The sequence below is a fragment of the Notechis scutatus genome, chromosome 6 (genome assembly GCF_049901735.1).
Source record: "Notechis scutatus isolate UNSWTSFEM ecotype Mainland chromosome 6, rNotScu1.2, whole genome shotgun sequence".
NCBI classification, from domain to species: Eukaryota; Metazoa; Chordata; class Lepidosauria; order Squamata; family Elapidae; genus Notechis; species Notechis scutatus.
In genome coordinates this window covers 66,722,772-66,746,565 of record NC_142014.1, presented here as the reverse complement: position 1 = coordinate 66,746,565, position 23,794 = coordinate 66,722,772, and the positions used below count along the sequence as shown (strand labels likewise).

General features: G+C 41.3%; 1 protein-coding gene across 1 annotated transcript in view; it reads right to left on the bottom strand.

The window, feature by feature from the left end:
• WNT5B (Wnt family member 5B) overlaps positions 1 to 23,794 on the bottom strand; it is a 125,167-nt gene that overhangs the window by 13,575 nt on the left and 87,798 nt on the right. The window contains exons 2-3 of the mRNA XM_026663888.2: positions 9,002 to 9,141; positions 7,626 to 7,873 (exon numbers count right to left, since the gene is read on the bottom strand). Of these exons, the coding sequence (XP_026519673.1) occupies positions 7,626 to 7,873; positions 9,002 to 9,141 (388 nt within the window). The remainder of the gene's footprint in view (positions 1 to 7,625; positions 7,874 to 9,001; positions 9,142 to 23,794) is intronic.

The window sequence follows — 23,794 nt, the reverse complement described above, 5'->3', positions numbered from 1 at the left end:
TCGCCTTTCTGAATAACCTTACAAAGCTAGTCCTTTACACTGAATAAATATATTCCTATTCTCCTGATATTTAGTGATTCCTCACTAAAGTGGGCCAGCAACAACCTACTTAAAGCCATATTTGACATAATCACAAATAAGTAAGGAGGGGGAATCCAGTTTAAACTAGTATTCTTTTACATTTAGAAATATTTCATTGATACACTTTATTTAATATTATGTGCAATGTTCTCTCCTTCATATTCTATCCTCACAGGAACTCTGAGAGGTTAGCTGTTGGATAGAAAGACAATGACCGCCCAGAGAGACCCTGTAAGTTTCAGGCTGGGAAACTGAACCTGTCTCTTGTCTTTCTCTCTTAAATAACAGTGGGACATGGATGGAGAAAAATCAATGCATTCCGTTCCACTGTGGCTCATCTCTTCACAGTTTCTCTCTCCAGCTTACAGAGATATGTTTCTTAAATCAGATGCCTCACTTCGGTTTTCTTCGTAATTTGTAACCTATCTGATATCAGGATGCTCAGCCTGTTATAAATCCTATCCCCATTCTGCCCAGATCCACCACATTCCACTCTGAATAATGGCAATTAACAAGCATCTTACAAGTACTTTGAATCAGCACATGCAGCTAACTCTAAATAAATCTCAGAATATGTTCCTTTAATGCAGGCGTCTCCAAACTTGGCAACTTGTGGACTTCAAGAATGGCTATGCTGGCTGAAGAATTCTGGGAGTTGAAGTCCACAAGTCTTAAAGTTGCCAAGTTTGGGGACCCCTGCTTTAATGCATGGAGATGCCTCTGCAATGATATATTGAAACAGCCACAATTAGCAAAGATTTTTATTATGTACACGTAGTTCTTCATGTACAACAGTTCATTTAGTGACTGTTCAAAATTGCAATAGCAGTGAAAAAAGTAACCTGTGACCATTTTCCACACTTACAATCGTTGCAGCATTCTCGTGGCAATGTGATCAAACTCTGGACCCTTGGCAACTGACTCATATTTATGATGGCTGCAGTGTCTCAGGGTCAGGTGATCAGCTATTGTGACCTTTTGACAAACACAGTCAACGGGAAAGCCAGGTTCACGTAACAACCATGATGTTAACACCTACAGTGATTCATTGAACAACTGTGTGGTAAGAAAAATCATAAAATGGAGCAACATTCACTTAACAAATGTTTCACTTAGCAACAGAAATGTTGGGTTAAATTGTGGTCGTAAGTCAAGTATTACCTGGACTCTAAACCTTCAGGGTACCGACTATAGGATCCTCCCTCTCACTTAAGTAACTTATAGGACCATAAGAAGACAGCCTCTCGGATTTTCCTCTAAGAAGTCAAGATTTTCAAACCTATGGGAGGCATTGGCAGTAAAGAGATTGGCAGTTTCTTGATTCCATTAGTCCATCAGCCACTCCCTTATTTTCTCATATATTTTTTTGTTCTTTGAGTTGACTTACAGGTATTCTTACTGGATTTGTTTTACAAAGGATGGCATGAGCACGATTAAAATCAGTGTTGCATGCATCTGTCCAGCTATTGGCATCATTACACATGTCTGGTCAAACAAAAACTCTGATAACAGCTAAAACACATAAAACTACCCTGCTTTCATCTTGTGATTTTATTTGGACAGCTGTTGAGTCGTCTAATTCCTCCTCGCTGTGTCGAGTAAAAAAGAAATCTATTCCAAAGAACATTCAGAAGAAGAGTGATCCCTGAAACATCAACTCAGAGATTCCGATCGAGCGATTGCTCGTGAAGTGACCATAAACCTCAAAATAGCTGACTCTGAGGGATCATCAGCTAAGAAGGAGATGTACCATCCTGTTTCCCAGATGGCCAATGCTGCCAGGAGGAGAACGCAGACAAAAGCAATCAGACCAACAATTTGATGCAGCAAAGTTCTTCACAAGATTTGTGTTCTTATACTGTAGCCATTAAAACAGGTAGAGCAAGAGTGGGCAACTGGTCTAATTTCATCCTCAAACTAATTTCAAAATCCCTCTGCAAACAATTAGTACTGATCTCTGGCAAGAGCAATTTGTCTCTTCTCCAGCATCATGCTGGGTGGGAAGGAAGTAAAAAAAAAGAACAATGGGGATGGGGTGGAAGGAAGGGGGAATGGGATGTCCAAAAGAGAAAAGCCGAGTTCACATATCACACCAGGGCAGGGATTGCTCCAACGTGGTTTATAAACCATAACAGCTGGGTTTACACAATGCTTTACACACAAAAATGAACCAAGCCACAATAAAGCGAAGTGCGATGTGCATCCTTAGTTCGGAGAGAAAGAAAGGCAGTGAATGTAAAGAAGAAAGAGGGGAAAACGGGTGTCCCTGCCAACTTGGGGCTTTAAGAGCATGAAACTCCCAACTGATCCTCCCCCGAAGAACTTAGCAGAAGGAAAGCTTGCAACCTTTGCAGTAGAGAATATGTAACTGCAGAAAAACTCTTGAAGAAAACTGTTAATGAGATCAACGGTATTTAACTTCATGTATGTAACACTTCTAGAAAAAAAATCTGCAGTCCTTTATGAAACAGGGAACATGGACAGGATTTGAAGGAAGTTTCTTCTGATCTTATTTGCCCTCCCCCTCAAGAAGTGTTACTTCTGAATTAATCCTTGGGGACAAACACTGGTTGTTTTTTTTAAAAATGGTGGAAATAATGACTTTGACAATCTTTTTTCCCTTAAAAACTCTATGGAACCAACATTAGGCTGTAGCTTCAGGGCCACTTTTTGAAGCATTTGCACTATAAGGGGCAGATTTTGGCCTTAAAGTACAATGCAAAATTGTCTCATCAATCAACCATCAGAGACAGAAGTAAATAAGGGGACAAAAACAGTCTTAGCATGGGATATGCATATACCAATAGTGACAAAAGCGGGGGGTGGGGTGGGGGAGACAGCACATTTTAACAAAAAAGCAGTATAAATAAAATTGCACAGTCATGTTTTTCCCATTATTTGTAAATGTTCATTGTGAGAAAATACAATACTATTGCATAACAGCTGTCTCCTTCTAGTTAACCTCAAGTCTACATAACTTTATGGACCTTTCTGTTTAGTTTTCCCAGAAATAATGTAGAAGAGTTTTGCCATTTTCTGGGTTTTTTGTTAACTTCCCAGTATATTCCACTCCATATATACTGCTAACTTTTTTTAGGCTCAGAGACTAAGCAGGATGGCTTGAATGTGGCGAATAAGCCAACTTTTGGGGAGGGGGGAGATTTAGCAGTAATTGTCAACATGTGCAATTTCTGATTTCGATTTTCTACCTAAAATATGAGAGACTTGAACCTATGTCTGCCTGTTTTAGTTCAACCCACTGCACACTACAACTCAGCCTAATTTTTCATGGACTTCAGCCCAGGTTCTAAACCAGGATTTTCCAGAGTAGTCAATATTGACCTCCAGTGGTCAACGGGACTATTCACTGTTGTTGCTATAGAACAACAAACTTAGCATAATGCTATTGAAGTAGCATTAAATTACAAGTAAAGGAAGGAAGGAAGAAAAGAAAAAGAGAGAGAAAAAGAAGAAGGAAAAGAAAAAGAGAAAGAAAAAAAGGAAGGAAGGAAAGAAAGAAAAAGAAAAGACAGAGAGAGAAAAAAAGAAAGAAAAAGAGAAAAGGAAGAAAAAGAAAGAAAAGAGAAGAAAGGAAGGAAGGAAGGAAGGAAGGAAGGAAGGAAGGAAGGAAGGAAGGAAGGAAGGAAGGAAGGAAGGAAGGAAGAGAGACACACACAGAGAAAATAGAGGACGGAGGGAGGGAGGGAGGGAGGAGAGAGAGACACACAGAGAAATAGAGGAAGGAAAGAAGGGAGGGAGGGAGGAAGGAAGAAAGAAAGAGAAAGAAAAGACAGAGAAAGAAAAAGAAAGAAAAAGAGAAAAGGAAGAAAAAGAAAAGAGAAGGAAGGAAGGAGGGAGGGAGGGAGGGAGGGAGACACACACAGAGAAATAGAGGAAGGAAGGGAGCGGGGGAGGGAGGAAGGAAGGAAAGAAGGAAGGAATCTGCTGATGAACAAACTGAAAGTTTGGGGGTGGGCTGCTAAACTGTGTGGTCCACTGAATTCAGCCCTGCACCAGGAGCAATCTGATCCGTATTCAGCAGCATGCTGAGCAGGAAAGAACAAAAAAAAAGCATATGGTGGGCTCATCTTCTGGCTCTGGCTCCACCTGCTACTGGTGTCAACTCTGTCCAACATCACTCTACAGCCCCTAATAGACCCTAAGGAAATGCCTCCCTTTTACCACTCCACCTTTTAGGTTGCACTTACTAAGGCCAATGGAATTTACTCCCAAATAAACACACATAACATTCACTTGTGAATGTTTTTATGGCAGGATAGGCCATGGAAAAGGGTCATTTTTCAGTGTTATCTACGTTCTACACATAGGAGAGTTTTCTTTTTTTAAATTTAAATTACCCCTATGGGAAGGATGCATTTAATGCCCCTTGTTAAGTCCCAAACTTGCCTAATCAAATGTGAATCTCTCCGTGTTTACTTCAGTTTACTTCTGCAAAGCTACACTCAGCATTGTAACTTTATCCATTGTGCCACAGCTCTAATCTCATTTACAACTCACAATATAAGCAAAGGTTGCAATTGTCTGAAGATGTCCTGCCTACACACACACACACACACACACAAAAAGTCAAAGTGCAGGCTGAATATCCAAAGTTGTTCCCCTTCTCCTTGGGATAATAGTGCAAAAATAACACATGTAAAAATACAGTCTATCTACTTGTTGATCTCTTACTAAGTTCCAAATCAGCTGCTTTGGGGAGTTACCTTTTTCCGCCTAGCATCAGTGCCAGCTCTGGATTGAGCAATTAATCAAACTGAAATACAATAGCCCTGAATAACGAAGTGGATTTCTAAGGGAATCCATTAAAGGGGCTTCTACTTTGAGAAGCTGGGGAAAAGAGGGAGCTGCATTTTAACACCTTGCTTTTATTATCCTTACACATCAAACCTCCTCCCCCACCCCCCCTATTTCTCCATTTCTTACCAGGGAAGAGTTGCATTTCAAAAGGACTGAGAACAATATATCCAGCTCACACCTCAATTCAAATTCTGCAATGATCTGTCAATGAGCGCCTTTTGCCACTTAGCAGTTGGCACCCCGGGGAAGTCTCGAGGTAGTGGATATAGGGCCAGGCTTCCTGCTGCCTTTCCTGGAGGTGCACCAGCATGGAGAAAGCAAATAGCAAAGTGGTTATCAGGGCTTTCCCTCCACCCCCACGACCCCCTTCCTGCCCAGGGCCGCAAGCCAGGATACCTTCCATTTGGGAAAGGGAAGAGGACAAGGTGGGTTAATCCCAAGGCTCCAAGGAAGGAGAATAGGTGCAGTTCAGGGTTGAAAGGAGAAGACCTTGGTGCTCCCTGTGGCTGGTTGCTTTTCTTGCAGACCTTTCATCAACCAGGTACCGTCTTCAGCGCTGATGATGTTACCTAGTTCAGGTAATGAAACGTTTGCAGGAAAACAACCAGGCTCAGGGAACACCAAGGAGCCCTCAATCAGGCGGCTTTTTTTTTTTTTTTAAGGTATTTCTCAACAAAGCAGATTCTCAGGTGAGACTGTAACTGGCTTTTGGGCTCCATTAACCATGCCAGCAGTAGAGGAAGAAAGAATTGAGTTCAGAAAAAGGTCGGCCTTGCTAGTTTCATTCCCGGGCATTGTACTTTGTTACCCTTTTTTTTTTTAATCCTCAAAATTTTATCCAATTTTGCCAAAGCAGGACTTCTCAGAGCTAAGCCTTCTTAGCTAAGACTTCTGATACAAAGGGCAACTCCCAAGATGCTCAACAATGGCCGTGCTAGTTGGAAATTCCAATAGTTGAGGTCCACTCATCTGAAGGGGGTTACAGGTTGGGAGAAAGTGACTCAGCTCCTCAGAATACACTATGATACCAACCTTGCTTTCATAGTCTGATGACCCCATACTTCACCTGAGTCACACCAGAGACAATGCAGAGAACCAGAAGATTCCTCAGTGCCAGTTTTTGTTGGGGGGTGGGAGGAGTGAAACCTACATATTGTAAGCTTAATGCCCATATGTGGCTTTCCCACTGCAACTTTTTTCCCCTTCTTTCAACCTGTTGCCCCCAGGTGTTTATCCTTAAGACAGAATCACACTCTAAGAAAGACAAGGAATTTCTGAAGCTGCCTTTTCAGGATTTTTTAAAATGTATGTTGAATTAAAATGAATTAAATAGAGCCTGATCCTAATTGTGAAAACAAAATTTAATACTGTGGATTAAGCCTTGGAATATTCAGGCAACGGTGTGTATGTAAACTGAGTACAAAGTGCATTTTTGCTTCAAATCTAGAAATCTGATCAATCAGTATATCCTCATCAGTATTTTCTCCAACGCATCTCATTTTAAAAGGCAGTAATAAACTTTTAATTACTTGGTGATTAATACTTTCTAAGAGCTCTTCAAGTTGGCAATATAGAGGTGACTGATAAGAACTTTGCCCAGATTGGGAAGATTATAGTCATGACAAGTGATTTAGATAGTATGCAAACAAATAAATGCATCATGCTGATAAAGATAAAAAGATGCCCTCAAGTTGCCCTCAAGAGACAACCAGGCATTTTTCTCAGGAATATGTATGTTATCATTAGAAGTATCCTATCAGAGGACTTCATTCTTACAATAGCTTCTCCTTCCATCCTTTGAGTTTCATAAAACTCTTGACAGAAAACAAAAGTAGCTGTTCTACACAACTGAAAGAAGTAAGAAACCAAGTGTTTTCAATCATTTCAAACAAAATAGTTCCTTATCTGAAACAAACAAAACTTTCAACACTCATAGAATTTATTATGCCAGCCAGTGAGAGATCAACAAACTTTCATTAATTCTTGCATCTAACAAGGTTGTTGACCAATAATTTTTAATACTGCATCTTTTATACGCATTTTACAGCAACACAGACCTGCTTGGGGTTGCAATTCCTCACATCTGGAGAGCATCAAGCAACATCAAGTCTGAGATTCTGATGAAACAACAGTTCAATTTGGCATTGCAGAATTTAATTAGGGATTAAATTAGGGATTTATCTGTCCCCACTAGTGCACATTTTGATGAGTCTAACGCATTCAAGCTCTGCATGAAAGTTTAGCCTCTTACTCTTAGGCAGGTTTTCTGTTTCTACACTATTTATTCTACCTCTGTCTTGACAGCTGTTCTATTTTTACAGCAATGCCACCCAAATTGCTCTACTCCCCCCCCCAACTTGCTCTATTTCCCTATTCTCTGCTCCAGAAACCACTTTCATTCCAACTGGTTTCACTTGACTTTTGAATCTCCACGCTCTTATGCAACATTCATAATACTAGCAATCCACTTCTCATCTGTGTACAATTTATTTTTCTGAGAGTCTCTTCTCATCATGGTTAAGTATCTGCCGCTTTCCATATACCTTTGCTACTTCCCTCTAAAATACTTCTCAACCAGACCCTTTTTGTCCTTACAGTTTTCATCCTTCCAGCTTTGTTCTCTGTGCCTTCCAGACATTCCATCCCAGAGGCCTTTGGGCACACCGTCCATGAACATCTGAATGGCCACCAATGTCTTTTGCCCCCTCACTTTTTCCTTCACTTACCAATGCTCATAACTCTGCCAAAGACAGATGTGTTGTCCACTGTGCTGCAGTTCCATCGCCTCTGCTTGAATTGGAATTGGCACTCTTTGATGGCGTTCTTAGCCCCCTCACCAATGTACATCATGTGCTCCTGGTACAGTTGGCACAACTTTCTCTGGCCTGGGGACAGCCCTGGTAGTTGGCTACACACTGGTTGGGCTCCAATGATGTACATCTCGGGTCTCTGGATTGGATTCATAGCCAATGACCTGGAATGAGGAAAACGTGGTCAAGAAATGCCTTTGGGGGGTATGTGTGTTAAGGCTTTGTCTCTCAGCAGAACCACGCGATAAAAGTCATAGACCTTTCCAAACACAAAAAGAATAGTCGGGAATGAGGAAGCTAAGGCTTCCTTATTTAAGGACAACCACATAAGCATCCAACTGGTGTTTATTGAATCACATCAGCTTCACCATGAGATGGATAATTAAATAGAGCTTTGTCCTGGAACTAAGTAGCTGAATTAACTACCAACAAAGGGTCTTTTCCCCACAAGTTAAGGGTCTTGTCATACTCCTCAGGGAAAGCCTGCTTTGATTGTGAGCTTTGGGAGAACACTTTCCACGCCTGAGGGCTTTGGGACAAGTACTCCTGAAGAGGACCTTCCTCTCAGGCTTCAGCCAAGCAGCCACTGAATCTGCTCCAAAGCAAGTGGCCTGCAAACCGTTGCCTTGTACTGTATATTGGGGGTATGTAAGAGATTCTCTACATCAGTAGGAAGGATCGAGGAGGTGATGGCAGGATGCTCCAAGAAGAGTGTGTGTGTGTGTGTGAGTGTGAGAAAGGGGAGAGGAACAAGGTTTTGGGAGCGCCTCATCCTCCAGAGGGAGAGAAACCCGCAGTCAGTTATCTCATTTCATTTTATAAACGGCAGTGCTTCTAAAGAGCAAGGCACCGATTGGACCCCCACCCCACCCCCGGCGCGCAGCTCGGATTTCTTTCAACCGAGGCAACTGAGAAAAAGTAGAGAAAAACACACTTTTTAGAAAACCGTTCAAAGTGAGCTTCGCTTTCTCTCATTCTGACCCTCCCGCCTATTGATGTCGGCATCCCTTTACGGGTCTTGGGTCATTTCTCCACCACTGCCGCCACAACAAGCAACACCATCATCATAAAAAGAAGAGAAAAAAAATAAGGAAGGAAAAGAAAGGAGGGAAAGAAATAATGGAAAGAAAGAGAGGGAGGGAGAGGGGGAGAGAGAGAGGAGAGAGAGAGAGAGAGAGAGAGAGAGAGAGAGAGAGAGAGAGAAAGAAAGAAAGAAAGAAAAGAAAAGAAAGAAAAGAAAGGAAAGAAAGAAAGAAAGAAAGAAAGAAAGAAAGAAAGCCGACCCCACTCACCACCAAGAGCTGGCTTCGGCCAGGAGCTGCGTGTAGCCGCAGAGGAGAGCCAGGCGAAGGAGCAGTCGCGTCCCGGGCATGGTGCGCTTCCCGCGGCTCCCGCGCCTTTGCCCGATTAGGATGAGACTCAGCTGGGATCTCTGCAGGACAAGAAAGACAGGAGGGAGGAGGAGAGTCAGCCGTAGAGAAGAGCGAGCGAGCGAGGGGCAGCGGCGGCGGCGTGTGTGTGCGTAGGGGGGAGAGAAGCTTGAGTCCGGCGAGGGGGAGGTATCTCAGTGAGGAAGCGCGCGCCCCTCCTCCCTCGCCTTCCTCCGGCCAAGGACTCCCCGTCCCCGCACCCGGGTCGGCTCTCACACCCAAACTCAGCCAGGTTGGGCGGGAAACCCGTAGCTTTCCCTCACGGCGCGCGGCGCGGGACGCGGGGGGGGTAAGGAAGAAGCCAGGACCAGAAGTTGTGCTTTTTCGTCGTGGGAAGCTCTCCACACAGGGACAGGCCAAGCCCTCAAGGAGCACGTTACACGCGCTCAGAGGCCGTGGGTCTTCGTCGTGTCCCCCCCCACCCCCCGCCACCAAGGTTAGAGAAGAGGTAGAGTCAGGGCGGGAGCGCCCCATCTTTGGGTCCAGGAACGGTGAGATCATTCAGAAAGTATGACACGGCATAGAGATCAAAGGGGCTGGCGGCGGCGGTAAGTGCCGACAAGGGAGAGATGGATCTGGTCTGAGTTAAAGCCAGCAAAACAAGAAAGGTAAATTGGGGGGCTTTCCGGTATGATCGATGTTCTGGTGATTTTTGGAAGCCGTTTTCAAGGTGCGGGACCCTCTTTCGGGCAAGAGGGACGCTAGGCTTTTTGAGTTGAGGCATGGACGTACCACCGTTTTAAACAACCATTAAAAAAAAAAAAAAAACAGCCGATACCACCCATTTTCAGACTCTTGCTGGCATATGTAATGGCACGCTAGTGAACAAATTGTTATGACCAATAAACATTATTGAAACGTGAAGAGATTGGAAATGTCCAGTAAGCCAAACTTTTAAAAAAAAATAATAATAATTGTAGCAAGCAAACTTCTAGCTTTCTCTGCTCTGTAAGTCTGTATTTTCCTTCTCTGAAGCTCAAGACACTTCTGGCTCCTCTTCCCTCCCATAATTATCCCCAAGAAGAAGGGGAGGCAGAGAGATCCATATCCTGGTTATTCTGACACACCAAGTGTTGTGCAACCAGCACAGATCCTTCCAGAAATCAACATATTGGCTATTCCTTCCAGAAAACTGGGGAGAAGGAAGCATGCACTGCCACCTGACAATTCAAAATTCTCTCTCTAGCTGGGCATTTCAATAACTGTTATGATTACAGTGCATATCTCTAACCAGGGCACAGGAAAGAGTGAAAGCAGCAAACATCCTGCTGGAACGTTTATTAAACTTTGTGGATTAGATTGCATTTGCATCAGTAGCAAATGGATGCCTGCGGCTAGTGCTGACTTAAATCACTTTCTATCAAAGTTGCCAGCTTGAGTATACGAACAGTTGCTTGGACTGGAAATATACAGTACTAGCTCAATACCCGTGCTTTGCTACAAAACTATGTGGTCAGGCTTAGTTTTTGGGGAGGAAAATAGGGGGAATTCTGCCTCTGCCTATCAGCATCCATCAGTATTCATCTGGCTAGTGTTCTGTCAGTGTGAGTGAGTTGAAGGCTGTTTGGAAAGTGAAACAGTATTTGCTGTGTGAGCAAGAATGAGACAGCAAGGAGCCTGGGCATGGCTTAGCTCAACTGTTCTGTAATAAAGCTGGTTGCTGCTGTGAAACTGAAACTCCTCTGCTTGGGTTTTGCATTTGGAACAGATTTCTTTTCAGGTGGGAAGGGGGAGTAGAACTCCTTAGCATCAGAGTATGTTAATAATAACATACGAAATACTCATGCTCTGATGGTCATTTCGAAAAATCCTTTCTTAGTGAGCACCTAGAAGCCAAGAGGAGCATACGTGCCAAATTTCAAGTTTGTAGATAGATAGATAGATAGATAGATAGATAGATAGATAGATAGATAGATAGATAGATAGATAGATAGATAGATAGATAGATAGACAGATAGACAGACAGACAGACAGACAGACAGACAGACAGACAGACAGACAGACAGATAGATAGATAGATAGATAGATAGATAGATAGATAGATAGATAGATAGATAGATTTATGGTACGGACGCAGTCCAGAAACTGTTCCTCAGCCTTCCTCTGGAGATGCCGAATTATCATACTGCATTTGTGTGCAGTCAAATATTTTAAAGACCAGCATTTCTTTAGATCAGCCCTGACCACAGAGGGGAAGGAGGAAGAGACCAACAGGGAGGTAGTAGGAAAACTATTCTTATTCCTTTCGTAGCTAATCATCAACTCCATCCCTAAAACACAAGAGCGGGAAGCTGGAAGGAGATAATCTCTCCACACCACATTTCTGCAGTTTACTCACTGTCATTCATACTGCTAGGACTTCATTTGCATTCCAGCCCAGGAAGCTATGTTAGTGCCAGGTCTCCCAATCCTAAACATGTGGATTCATAACACAGACTAGAGACTTTGCTGGATCAGCCAGAAAGTAAGTGGAGGGATTCTCAATTCAAAGGCAAGATTTCTAGGGAAGTGTGAACCCTTGTCCTGTTTAAAAATTAACCAGGAAGTGGGAACAGCATGGCTTTCATGATTTATTTTTGTTTGGTTCCATACCAAAGAGCATCCCTTTGTCAAGAAGAATGCTAAAGAAATATTTACTTATGAAGCTGTGATAGCCTTTATTATCTGTATCGAGGATAACACTGTTTCATGTTAAAAACAGATTATCTAGCCATCTTGGCAAAGGATCCACTTTGAAAGTTTAGTAAATTGGGTCTTTTGAGTAGTGGAAGAGTTTAATGGCATCTGAAAAATAGATTTCTTGCAACTTCAGCTTAGATTTATGCTTTCATGGGCCCAAGTTCAGTTTGCCATTAATCAGATTTATGCAATGAGTATGCAACTCTGGAAAATGCTAAAGCTTCCATGTTGCTTTTCTGTGGCTGGATTTATACTCGGAACTATGGGTTATTGAATAAGTCTCAGTGTCCAGCTTTCCACAGAATGGGAAAACCATTAAATGGTAGTTTACAAATCACAGTGATAGATTAGCCATCAAGAAAAACAAATTATACATCACAACACCCATTGTGATATTATGCAACCTGTCAAAAAAACAGTAAAAAACACAGAAAAACACTTTCCTATTAGCAATCAGTATTTCTAGTCTTATCTTTTAGTCTATCAACAGCCCCAGAAACTGCAGTTACTTCCTAATAAGGCTTTTATTAGCAATTGTCCTGTCTTTTCAATATAGCGAGGAAAGGGGACAGGTTTGTTAGTTTCTGTTTGCAACCTTCATTTTTTTTCTAAATTTTTCTGAATAAGAAAAGAAAGGCATCCTCACCTCACAATGCCTTTTGACTGGCTAGAGCTAGCTATCTACTGTGCTTGGATGTGTCCCTAATCTAAGAGATGTGACGTGCAAAAAAGTCACATGAAACATTTAATTAGTCTAATTTTGATTAAAACAATACCCAGCAAGCTTTTAAAGGCCAATAAGCACCTGTCTCTCATTACCCCCCCCCCCCCCCATTCTTATGTATTCTCCATATTTTACTTAGGTGGTATTACAAGACTTCTATGTAATTTTTACTCTCATTCATTCATTGTTCGATTTTTAGCCTGCCTTTATTTTTGGTGAATCAATCCAGTATAAATACAGTACCTGGCAAAGGACATTTATCTGGCCTTTGGCTCTAGATTTCTTCTAGGTTTCAAGGTGCAAATTCACACAGGTCTATTTCACTCGTTTTGAGCAACTGCACCCACTGGAGATTGGTGTGTGCAACCACTGTTGATTGGACTTTCATATCCCCAAAACCTGACAACCAGCTCATGTACTGTATTTGGCGTGCAAGTCATCAATCAAGAAATCCATGAAAGACGAATTTCTGGCACTCAAATCATGATCCCTGCTGATTCTGACATTCGAGTTCATATCCTGTTTTGATGGTAGGGACATGACTCTCCTGCTAACTCCCCCCCCCCACCCTTTGCCCTGTCTCCATTGTATCCTTTCTAACACCTTGGAGAAGTAGATTGGCTTAAGAAATAGGGGTTGTGTTTTTGCATAATATGCTAATCAAAAATAAACAAAACATGGCTGAAAGCATAAGGCAGCTTGTTTGATTTATGAACCATTGTTTCAGCATGTTGTGCAAGCACTTACATCAACTGATTTCAAATCATCCATTCATGGTTGAATAAGGATTTGAATGTGAATGTTCTCTGCCTGACACATTAACCCATATACCACACTGGCTTTACCGAGACGAGGCATTGATTCCATATCTCCTATGCCTTCTTTAACGCAGCCACTTTGAAAAAAATGTCATGTAAATAATAGGTAAGTAAATAATAGAACTTTTGTACACTCTTTCAGCATCTTCTGTCAGAAGCATCTTTAGCTATGAGACTCAAAATCACTGTCAGGGAAAGACCAAATGCACTTATAATCAGTAGTTGAAGTTAAGTTTATGAACTATTTAATCCATGCCAAAGTAATTCTAGCCTTTTGAGGAAGAAGGGTGTTGGGGAAAAAAGACAATCTGAACTCAAACTCAACTGAAATAAAGATTCCTAGCCATGGCATTGCCCATCAGGGGGCACCCTGAGATGCTTCTGTTCCACTTCCTGTTCCTGGTGGGGTTAGTGGTTATACTACTGTAAATGCACAGCCTAGGATCCAAGGAAGGCAGATCAAACAGAGAAACCTTTGTCATGCAGAGCCTTCCTAGAAATGACCTGGTCTCTATGGCATGGGAATAAAAACTCTCCTACAACTCCCCCCCCCCCAAATAAACCTTCTCTTCAAAAGGACTCCTTACAATATGCCTTCACACTCCCAATTCCACCCCCGCCCCCACATATACACCCACCCCAAACCCTTAGGGCAGGAGGTCCATGGACGTAAAGTAGTAGTAGAGAAAAGCAACCAAGATGGAACAGATAGGACTGGCACCAGCAGAGCTGAGTTTAATGGCTTTCTGGGAGGGTTTGCTGGCTGGGAAAGAGGAAAACTTCAAAGGCTTCTCTAGTCCAAACAGCAGATCAAGTAAGCTTGGCTAGAGATTATTGCACACCACTTCCTAATGTCATCTCCACTCTATGTTGGGAGAAAATTTTCCTTGCATCACTAAAAGCCTTTCCCAACTACAAAAGAGCTCGTGGCAATTTTCCCTCACTTTTCCTCAGGCTACCATTCACTTTGCTAATTAAAACATAGAAACTGGGTTTCATGCTAAATCAGAAATAATGAGTGGCATTTCAGGATACATATTGTTGAGTTAGAGTTCTCAGCATTCCCAGGACCCAAAGCCAACAAAGAGAGAAAAAATATGGTTCCCCAATGATACTGGGAAATGTAGTTTAGCAAACTTCTGAAGTGCCACCAGTTGCCAATCCCTGTGCTAAATCATGTCTTGCTTAAACAAAACTTAACAAACCATATCATAGCTCAGAGGTCTCCAAACTTGGCAACTTTAAGACTTGTGGACTTCAACTCCCAGAATTCTCTAGCCGGCTATGGGAGAATTCTGGGAGTTGAAGTCCACAAGTCTTAAAATGGCCAAGTTTGAGGACCCCTGCCCTAGGTGCCCTTCCTGTTCCTCTTAAACCAGAGACCTAGCCACCAGAGAAACATATCCACATGGACCAGGATACCCATCTTCCTAAACTGGCCCTGTGTGTGTGTCTGTTTTTTTCTTTTCTCAGCACCAGTTTTTTTCCAGTCAGACATCTTCCCAGACCAGCCCTCTGGCTAAAGGACCTGTGGAAGTTGACCTGAGCTTTAGCCAGCAGGTTCAAACCTGTTGCCTTCCCCTTTCACCCCCACCCCAACTATCCCCTTCAGTGATTCTTGGTCTGCAACCCGCATGTTTATGCTCAAGGTATGCAACCTCCTAAACAGCAGCAGCAGAGATCATCAATCACCCAGCTCAGCAGTTCAGAGGCCGCTGAAGCAATTCCCTTTTTCAATCTATAGCCTTCTGCTACAGTAAAGCTGTTGTTTGTTTGCATCCGGGCTTTGCTTCCTGGTTGCCTCTGCTGGGCTATACCTGCTGCTCCTGGTGGCCTGCTCCACCTGGCAAGCAGATGTGAAACTTTCCAACCCCAGAATGAGCCTTGGGACAAAAAATACCTTGTATAGTCCAGCTCCCCAAAGGAAAGCAAGACAGGCAACCAAGACCCAGCAGGGTCCATATGCGAAATAAGGAAACAGGGCCATGTTATTCACATCGTCTATATACTGTGGCACTTTCAGGCTCTTCTCTCATTTGTTAGATGGGGGGGGGGGTGCTGGAGGAGCAGGGAGGATAGCTATTATATATATACACACACACACATATACATACATATATACATACATACATACACAAACACACACACACACATTTGCATTTGGATTTTTTCCCTTAAAAAAACAAGTGATGGGCAGAATGGAAAAATCTGTCTTCCTGTTGCAGAGCGAAGGAAGCTGTGCGTTGATGGATGGTTTTTCCATGCTGAGGTTGCACAGAAGAGATGGTTATAATGTCACTGAAAAAAGACTGCAAGTCCTTCCAGGTAAAAAGTATGCACATGCTTCTATCTGTTCATAGAGGTAGCAGCTGAGATTGGCAAAGTCTTCAGTCACCTAAGGGAGGCTGGGAGATCCTTCAGCTGACAAGCTATTCAAAGTTCATGGAACTGCTTAATACTAACTTGGCACACCAAACTCCAATTCACGAGTTGAAAGACAACTTCTCCAATTGGGTGTCCTGTGGTACAGACACTACAGTTCCCAGAATTCTTGGCTGTGCTGAACCATGACTTTGGACATGCTGAAGGCATTGGACTGAGGAAGACTGAACACAGGGAAAATGTGTATTTTTTTACTCTAATTTCTTAACTGCTCAAATCTTGGGACCTTGGGCAATATACAACAGAGAACAAACCAACCAAAGACATAGAAATAGTAAGTTAATGAATTAATGCTACAACAAGATCAGCTGAAATCAAAAGCTCATTGAAAGATCACACAAAGTTTTCACAAACCTTCTTGAAGACAAGAAAATATGCCTTCCAAGCCTTTAGGGTAACACATTCCACAATATGGGGGCACCCCAGAGAAGATCTGCCACCCCATCCAAGTCCCAGAAACCTTGTGAAGGGCAAAGGGACTCTTAGCAGGCCTCCCCAAGATATCTAATCTGTAGTAGTGAAGTTACTTATGTGAGACCATGCCTGATACAATAGACATCCTGGCACAACATCCATCCTGGTTTAAAGGCCACATTTTCAAATTATTGACTATCTACTCCTCCCCCCCCCCCAATCATCCACAGCCACCACTCTTTTTCTCCTCCTCCAGTCAGAGTAGACCCTGATCAAGCCTGGAATATGGCATCAAGAAAGTTTTCACCCTACTCCACACCATGCTGTTTTTTTTTGCATGAATTGCATGTGCAATGGAATTTCCCTGGAAGCTGTTGTTTGAATTCTTGTTTTTAAATAGGACTTTCATTCCTACTTGTTTGTCTTCAAAGTCTCAATATTGTTCCTCAAACTTCTACCAGACAATCCTATTTTGACATCACTGAAGATTTTGGAGGTGATACCAATGACAACACAGATGAAGTGATAAATGAATTGCACAACAGCTCGTCATCAGGGAGAATGTGTTGCTCATTTCTGCCTCCAGCAGAATGTTTTTAGACCCAACTGACCTCTATCTGAATCCTATAAGTTTTGAATTTCAAGCATTGCAGTAACCAGCATATGACAATGGAATCTTTCATTCCATATTTTATCTTTTAGATAACATTGATACAGTAGTTATTCCAATAGAATACATGTAGCTTAGGATTCAACTGTGTGATCTTTGTACTCTCTGAGCTTGGTTGTTTTCTTGCCAATGTTTCATTACCCAACCAGGTAGCATAAACCTCACTCCCTTCTAGCACTGATGATGTTATCTAGTTGGGTAATGAAATATCTGTAAGAAAAGAACCAAGCTCAGAGAGTACCAAGGACCCAATAATAGATATTGGCAGAACTTTTCTGGGACAAAGGTTTAATTTAGTATCTTCTTGTTCCTTATTCTGGATCTCTTATTCTTTTTGTTAGGAAAGTTATTTTTCATATGCATTGCTCATGTAAAAGATTGTTCTGTCCTTTCTCTCAGGACTCATTGCCGCTCAATAAGAGATGCTTATTGTTGTTACTGCATTTTAATTGGAGTAATTAGTATCCTGTTTTTTAAAAATAATGTATCAGATTAAGATTTCCAAAGCAAATCCTTTCAAACACATTCTAAAAAGCAGGACAGTTTCATACTCTTTACCTAGGGAGGAAAAACTTATGTGAATCTGTGTTAAACTTTGCCTCCTTATAACATGATGCTACAGGATTTTTAAAAAAACTATTAGCACTAAAATAATGAATGGAAGACAATAATGGAAACTTTACATACATGTGTGAATGACTACTCTGTTTCCAATTAATTTCAAATCAAGTTTTAAAAATCATGACACAGTACAGAGAGTATTCTAATCAAGAGGATGGAGGGTGTAGTGTTTTATATGCTGGCTGGGGAATTCTGGGAGTTGGAAGTCCACACATCTTAAGCTGCCAAGTTTGAAAACTGCTGGTGTAGAATATACAACATTAATGCATTTGTGTATGTGCAATTATACATAGGATAATTTATATAGGATAAACAGAGATAATTGGATCTCTGCCCTGAAGTTGCTTATAGAACTGAAGAAGCTTCTTGGATGAGAAGCAAAATGTCTTCAAAGAAAAGACAGAAAGTCCAGTTGCCTTTTGAAAAAGCACCTTTGGGACAACCATGACCTGGATGACTGAGAATCTCCACAGACATAGTTTAAAGCACTTTTCCAATGTGGCACCTTTTGGGATTGCAACATGAGATCCTAGCCAGCTTAAGTGTAAACAGAAATGCTTGAGGGAGAGAGAAAAAACACAATAAAGAAAGTTAATTTTAATAAACGCTAGCAAATGTTACTATAAACACTTCACTGTAATTGAGATGAAGCCAAAAGATTTTAGCAAAGATTCATAGACCAAGAAAAACAACCACAGATGTATGTTTGACTAAAATAGCATTTTTAATAACAAAAACAGAATAAAAACTTACTTTTTATATTAAATAGAATAAAAATTTCTCAGGTGATACATTTAGAATTAGGCACCACAAGCTTAGAAACACAGAAATTGCTATAGCAGGTTGCATTGGTTCTTATCCTATTCCGTTTTTCTTTTCTATTATAGGAGGTGACTCAGAACGTGCACAAAAACTATTACAGTAGTAAGATACTGGCCCCAGACTTTTGCAACCAAGTTACAATCAGGAAATCATCCTGCCTGTAGTTTAATCTTAGATAAAAGAGAAGACACAGAGTAACAGAATTGGAAGGGATCTTGGAGGCTTTCTAGTCCAAACCCCTACTCAAACAGGAGAACCTTCCATTTTGAACAACTCCTGGAGGAAAGTCACTTCCATTGTCAGAAACTGCCTCCTTAATTGTAGGTTGGATAAGTTTCCATGTGTTACTTCTTGTCCTGCCTTCAGGTGCTTTGGAGAATAGGTTGACACACAGACCCACTTGACAAGTCCTCAAATTTTGGAAGACTGCTATCATGTCACCCCTAATCCTTCTCTTTGTTAGAAAAGACATACCCAGTTCCTGCAACAGTTCATCAGATGTTTTAGCCTCCAGTTCCCTAATCATTTTTGTTGCTCTTCTTCGCACTCTTTCTAGAGTCTCAACATCTTTTTTAGTATCGTGGTGACCAAAACTGGACACAATATTCCAACTAACATTTCATGTGATCTTGAATATCCCTCTGTTGAAGGGTTAGGTGGAGTTTTACTGAGAAATCCAAGTCGATAAAAGAAGTACAACCCACCAAAAACTTGTAAACTGGGGAGCACATGAGGCTAGCCTGGAAACAGCTGCTGATGTCTTACCTTGATGTCAGAAACTCTGGTTAGATGATCTGATTTATGATTCACTTTCTGATAGGTAAAACTGTGCTTGCTTGCCTAGTGAACTTTAGCCTCTTTTGATGAAATCTATACTAGATTTATCTATACTTCTGCTGACCCTAGTACAGGTCAGGTTGATAAAGCTCTGTGACTTTGCTTTGTATGTGGCTTCTCTTTTTAGTGTAAGTGCCTCCATAATATACACTCTTATTTTCTTTCCTCACTTCCCTTTTGCTTTTGGGGCTCCTGTTGAAAGTGGGTGGTCTTTTGTTCATTGTGATGTTTACCCGATCCCATTTTCTTTGTTCCTTGTTCTTTGGGGAGTTTTATTAAAGATATAAAATCCTTGGGTTCAATGTTCACGTGTTCTTCACATGAAGACTCATGGCCTGAGTGCCATCTGATTCAGCTTTGGTGCCCTTCCTTTCATGAGATCTGACCTTTTGGTTCAAATTGGTTTTATCAAAATATATACATACACTACTGCAATTTTTATCCATTTAAAGGTGACAATCTATTCAATATTTATTTTCATTCTTTCTTAAGCCTTCTTACTGAGCGGCATCAAGGCCTACAGCTCAAGGTCAGAAGGTCAAAAGAGTCTTGGTGGCACAGAATGTGATATTGCAGGCTAATTCTGCTGATTGCCAAGAGTTCGATTCTCACTGGCTCAAGCTTGATTTCAGCCTTCCATCCTTCCGAGGTTGGTAAAATGAGGACCCAGATTGTTGGGGGCAATAGACTGACTCTGTAAACTGCTTAGAGAGGGCTACAAAGCACTGTGAAGTGGTATATAAGTCTAAGTGTTTTTGCTAATGCTATTAAGATGCTTGCTTCACACTTAGGAGACTAAGCGTTCACTCCTAGGCAGTGGCAGAAGTTTCTCTATCATGGCGCCAAGATAAAATCTATCTATCTATCTATCTATCTATCTATCTATCTATCTATCTATCTATCTAATTACACACACACGCCTTTCTAGTATACCCATGCTTCTGGATTTCCTGTTTCTTGTAAAATATTAGCAGTTACCGTGATAAAACAAAATCTTCTGATAGCTTATTTGGTCAATGGGAGAGCACTTCAGATCCACTTTTTTTGAGAATGTTAATTGAGATGCTGATTTGAGGATGCTGATTATAACTCTTACCATTTTTAATTGGAAGCATGGCAAAAACATAGTCAAGAAATTCAAGAGGACAGACAGGTGCAGCTCAGGTGCGTTACAGCAGGATCCAACCTTTCACGCGCCAGGCCGTTCCGACATACACTGGGCAGGACCTGGAGGGCGCCGCCATCTTTTATGCAAAGGCACTTCGTGAGGTTTGGTAGAATCTGGTAGCGCCAGCGCTCTGGTGAGCTTTTCGGGTAGAAATGGCTTTCTACCCGGAAAAGCTCACCGAGCTTGGCGCCGCCATCTTTTTATGACGAAACAGCGCCCGGTGAGCTTTCTACCCGGAAAAGCTCACCAGAAGCGCTTTTACCAAAAAGATGGCGGCGCCAGCAACCAGCGGCCCGGTAAGGCTTGTTCCGCTGGCCCGGTGCCGTCCGTGGACCGGCGGTTGGGGACCCCATGCGTTACAGTACACGCTTTATGGCCATGCATTGCACAGTATACTGGGAGGATTTGGAGGGAGGAGGTTGTAAGCACCCTCTGAGGTTTGGTAGAATCTGGTAGCGTCTTCTTGGACTTTAGTATATTGGATGATGGGATCTTGCTCCAAAAATGTAACGTTGTCTTTGTGAGTTTCCTTCTCACAGAGCATAATTTAATAATTATTGGCGAGTAAATTTTCATGTGATGACAATACCCATATTCATAACTGTAACTTCTTGTTCAGTAAAACTAACCTGTACTCCCATGATGTGCATCCTTTGAGTATATCAACATTCAGCAGACATACATAAATTACACTCAAACTTATTTCTTAAACTGATGTTTCAGTATGAACCCTTAATTGTTGGGTAATTAGTAGAATAAACTGCTTAAATTAGTTTCTATACTGATGCCTTCTATTTTCAAACATGAGTCCAAGTGAAATATGGTTCCAGCTTTAATTCAACAAAGACTTTAAAAAAAAGAATGAAATATCACCTAAAATGACACATTAAGCCTCCAACAGATTTCACAAAACTATTTTGTTTAACTCTCAAACCCGGAAAGAAAAAAAGCTGCAAAGATTTCAACCTTGTCCTCAAATGTAACATCACTGCACCAGTCCTACTATACATCTTTCATGAATTTAAATTTTTCCTTAGCATAATTTGAGAACTCATCCATTATGGTCTGGAAGCTGTGGTTTACATTATAACATGGTATGGCCAAAACTATTTTTGGATCGTATGACGAAGTGGTTAAAACAAACCAACAGTTAGCATTAACATACACTAGCTAGTGTAAGCAGTGGAATTCAATCTCTCTATTTCAGTGCCTAGGATTAAAATCTTAAGCACACAACAGCTTCTTTGAAAAAGCTTGAATGCACCTTCTCCTATCCTTTCTACCTGCCAGTTGCATTTTCATAATAGTCTTTCCCAATTATCTCAGGTCTTTGTTATTGCTTGGGATTTCTATAAACCACAGCTGTTTTGCAACAGTTCATTGGATAAACACTTTTTGAGTTCACCCCTCAAGCCACAAACCATAGCTGATAGCCTACAATGGTTGTTTATTTATAACATACCAAGCCACAAATAAATCAGCCACATTATGGCTAAGAGCAATTGGCAAAACAGCCGCCGTGGTGTCACTTTTCCAGCTTCCTGAAGCTATCAAAAATGTCGCAGCTTTCATCTCAAGATCTTCAGCAGTTTTATACTATACAGCGCAAAATTCCAGAAAGCAGAATGATCAGTATTAAGATCAGTGTGGGTTAGATCAGTTAAAAAAAAAACAGCAGAGAAAAAGACGCATGTGAATGAATTCAATGGGAAAGGAAAAATCCAAGAGAAGCAGCCAGCAGCGTCAGATGTCCTGGGGTTAGAGAAGATGAGCTGCAGAAAACAGCCATAAAAATACCTACCGCTTATATAAGGTCTTGCATACATGCACAAACAATACTTTATAAACGATGAGCAAAGAGTGTGTTAAAAAAATGAAACATAAAAGTTAAGAATTCAGGGCAAGTTGTTTAAAATGTCTCAAGGACCACCATGGGTGGTGGGAGAAAACTTTGGATCAGTATGTGATAGGATTTGAATACGCTCAGAAATAATACAACAGCTTTTCCTAACTTAGTGCTTTCCAGATGTACGGAAATTGCAACTCCCAGATTTCTCAGGGTACATTCATCAGAAAATGTGGGTATTATGAACAACACTGGATTGGAGATAGCTGGCATCAAGACACTTAGGCAAAACTTCACAAAGCTCGGAGTTAGGTCAATTTCTCCTGAACTGCAATAGCAATGAATGTGATTTTCAACTCTCTCTCTCTAAATTATAAATTAAGGATTATAAAGCATAAGGATTGGATTGGGACAGGACGGTAAATCTAACACAAATATCACTTCCTGTAATTTATTAACCTAACCACTGGGTTCACACAGTGTATTAATATTGAGCTATGTTTTTATCTGTTGAGTTGCAATTGGCTGCATTCATACAGCAGATTACACTATAACCCATGGCTATCAAACCACAATGGCTGGAGTCATACAATGGACTGAGTTATAATCCGGTTTGATTCATCTTGGCTTAGTGTGTTGTTTGATTTTAAGAAACTGTAGCTTAGTCAACAAACCATAAATAAAAGCAAGCAGTTAGGGCTTAGACAGCACACTGTAGTTAAACCATAACTTAGTGCTGGGTTCACTAATGACTTATTTAACATTATTTGTTTAACAGAATATATTTGGCTAGGATTAACTATTACTCCAAGCCAGAAACCATAATTTATAAGTTGTAACAGATGGAAATCTAAGAACATACTACCTCAAAAAACAGCCAAATCACAGAAACTTTGATCCAGGTTGTTGAGCCATAGAAACATTCAGCCTTGCATAAACACCAGCTATTTCACTGTGTCTGCCACATTCACTAAATAAAGGCTTACAGGCAATATGGCATTTTGGACACCTTCTTGGCATCCATCTGCTCAACTTTTCCCACACCTGAAGGCCAGAGAGCCAGGTTTTCCAATCAAAAGATTTTCATAAATGGCAGAAACATTTTGAAGAGTTACAGCTTTTGTGTTACTACTGCTTCCCTTGTGCAATTATATATCCCTGGCTTATCAATACAGGCAGTCCTCATCTTACAACCGCAGTTTAGCCCAAAATTTCTGTTGCTAAGCAAGACACCTGTTAAGCAAATTTTGCTCCATTTTATGATCTTTCTCGCCACAGTTGTTCAGTGAATCACTGCAATTGTGCACACAGTTGTTAAGGGAATCTGGGTTCTCCATTGACTTTGCTTGTCAGAAGATCGCAAAAGGGGATCACATGACCCTGGAACCATCATAAATATGAATCAGTTGCCACGAGGCATTCGAAATGATCCAACAGATTTATATATTTAAAAGCAGGTAACAAACAAATCAATTAAAACCAAACTGTTATTTCTCTATTTCAGGTCTCCACATGAGCTCCCATTACTGAACTATTGACATCAGCGAACTAAAAAAACTGTCCTCTTATATCTTCTACTGAGATAAAATGTAGCAGGAAGAAAGGGGTAGAGAT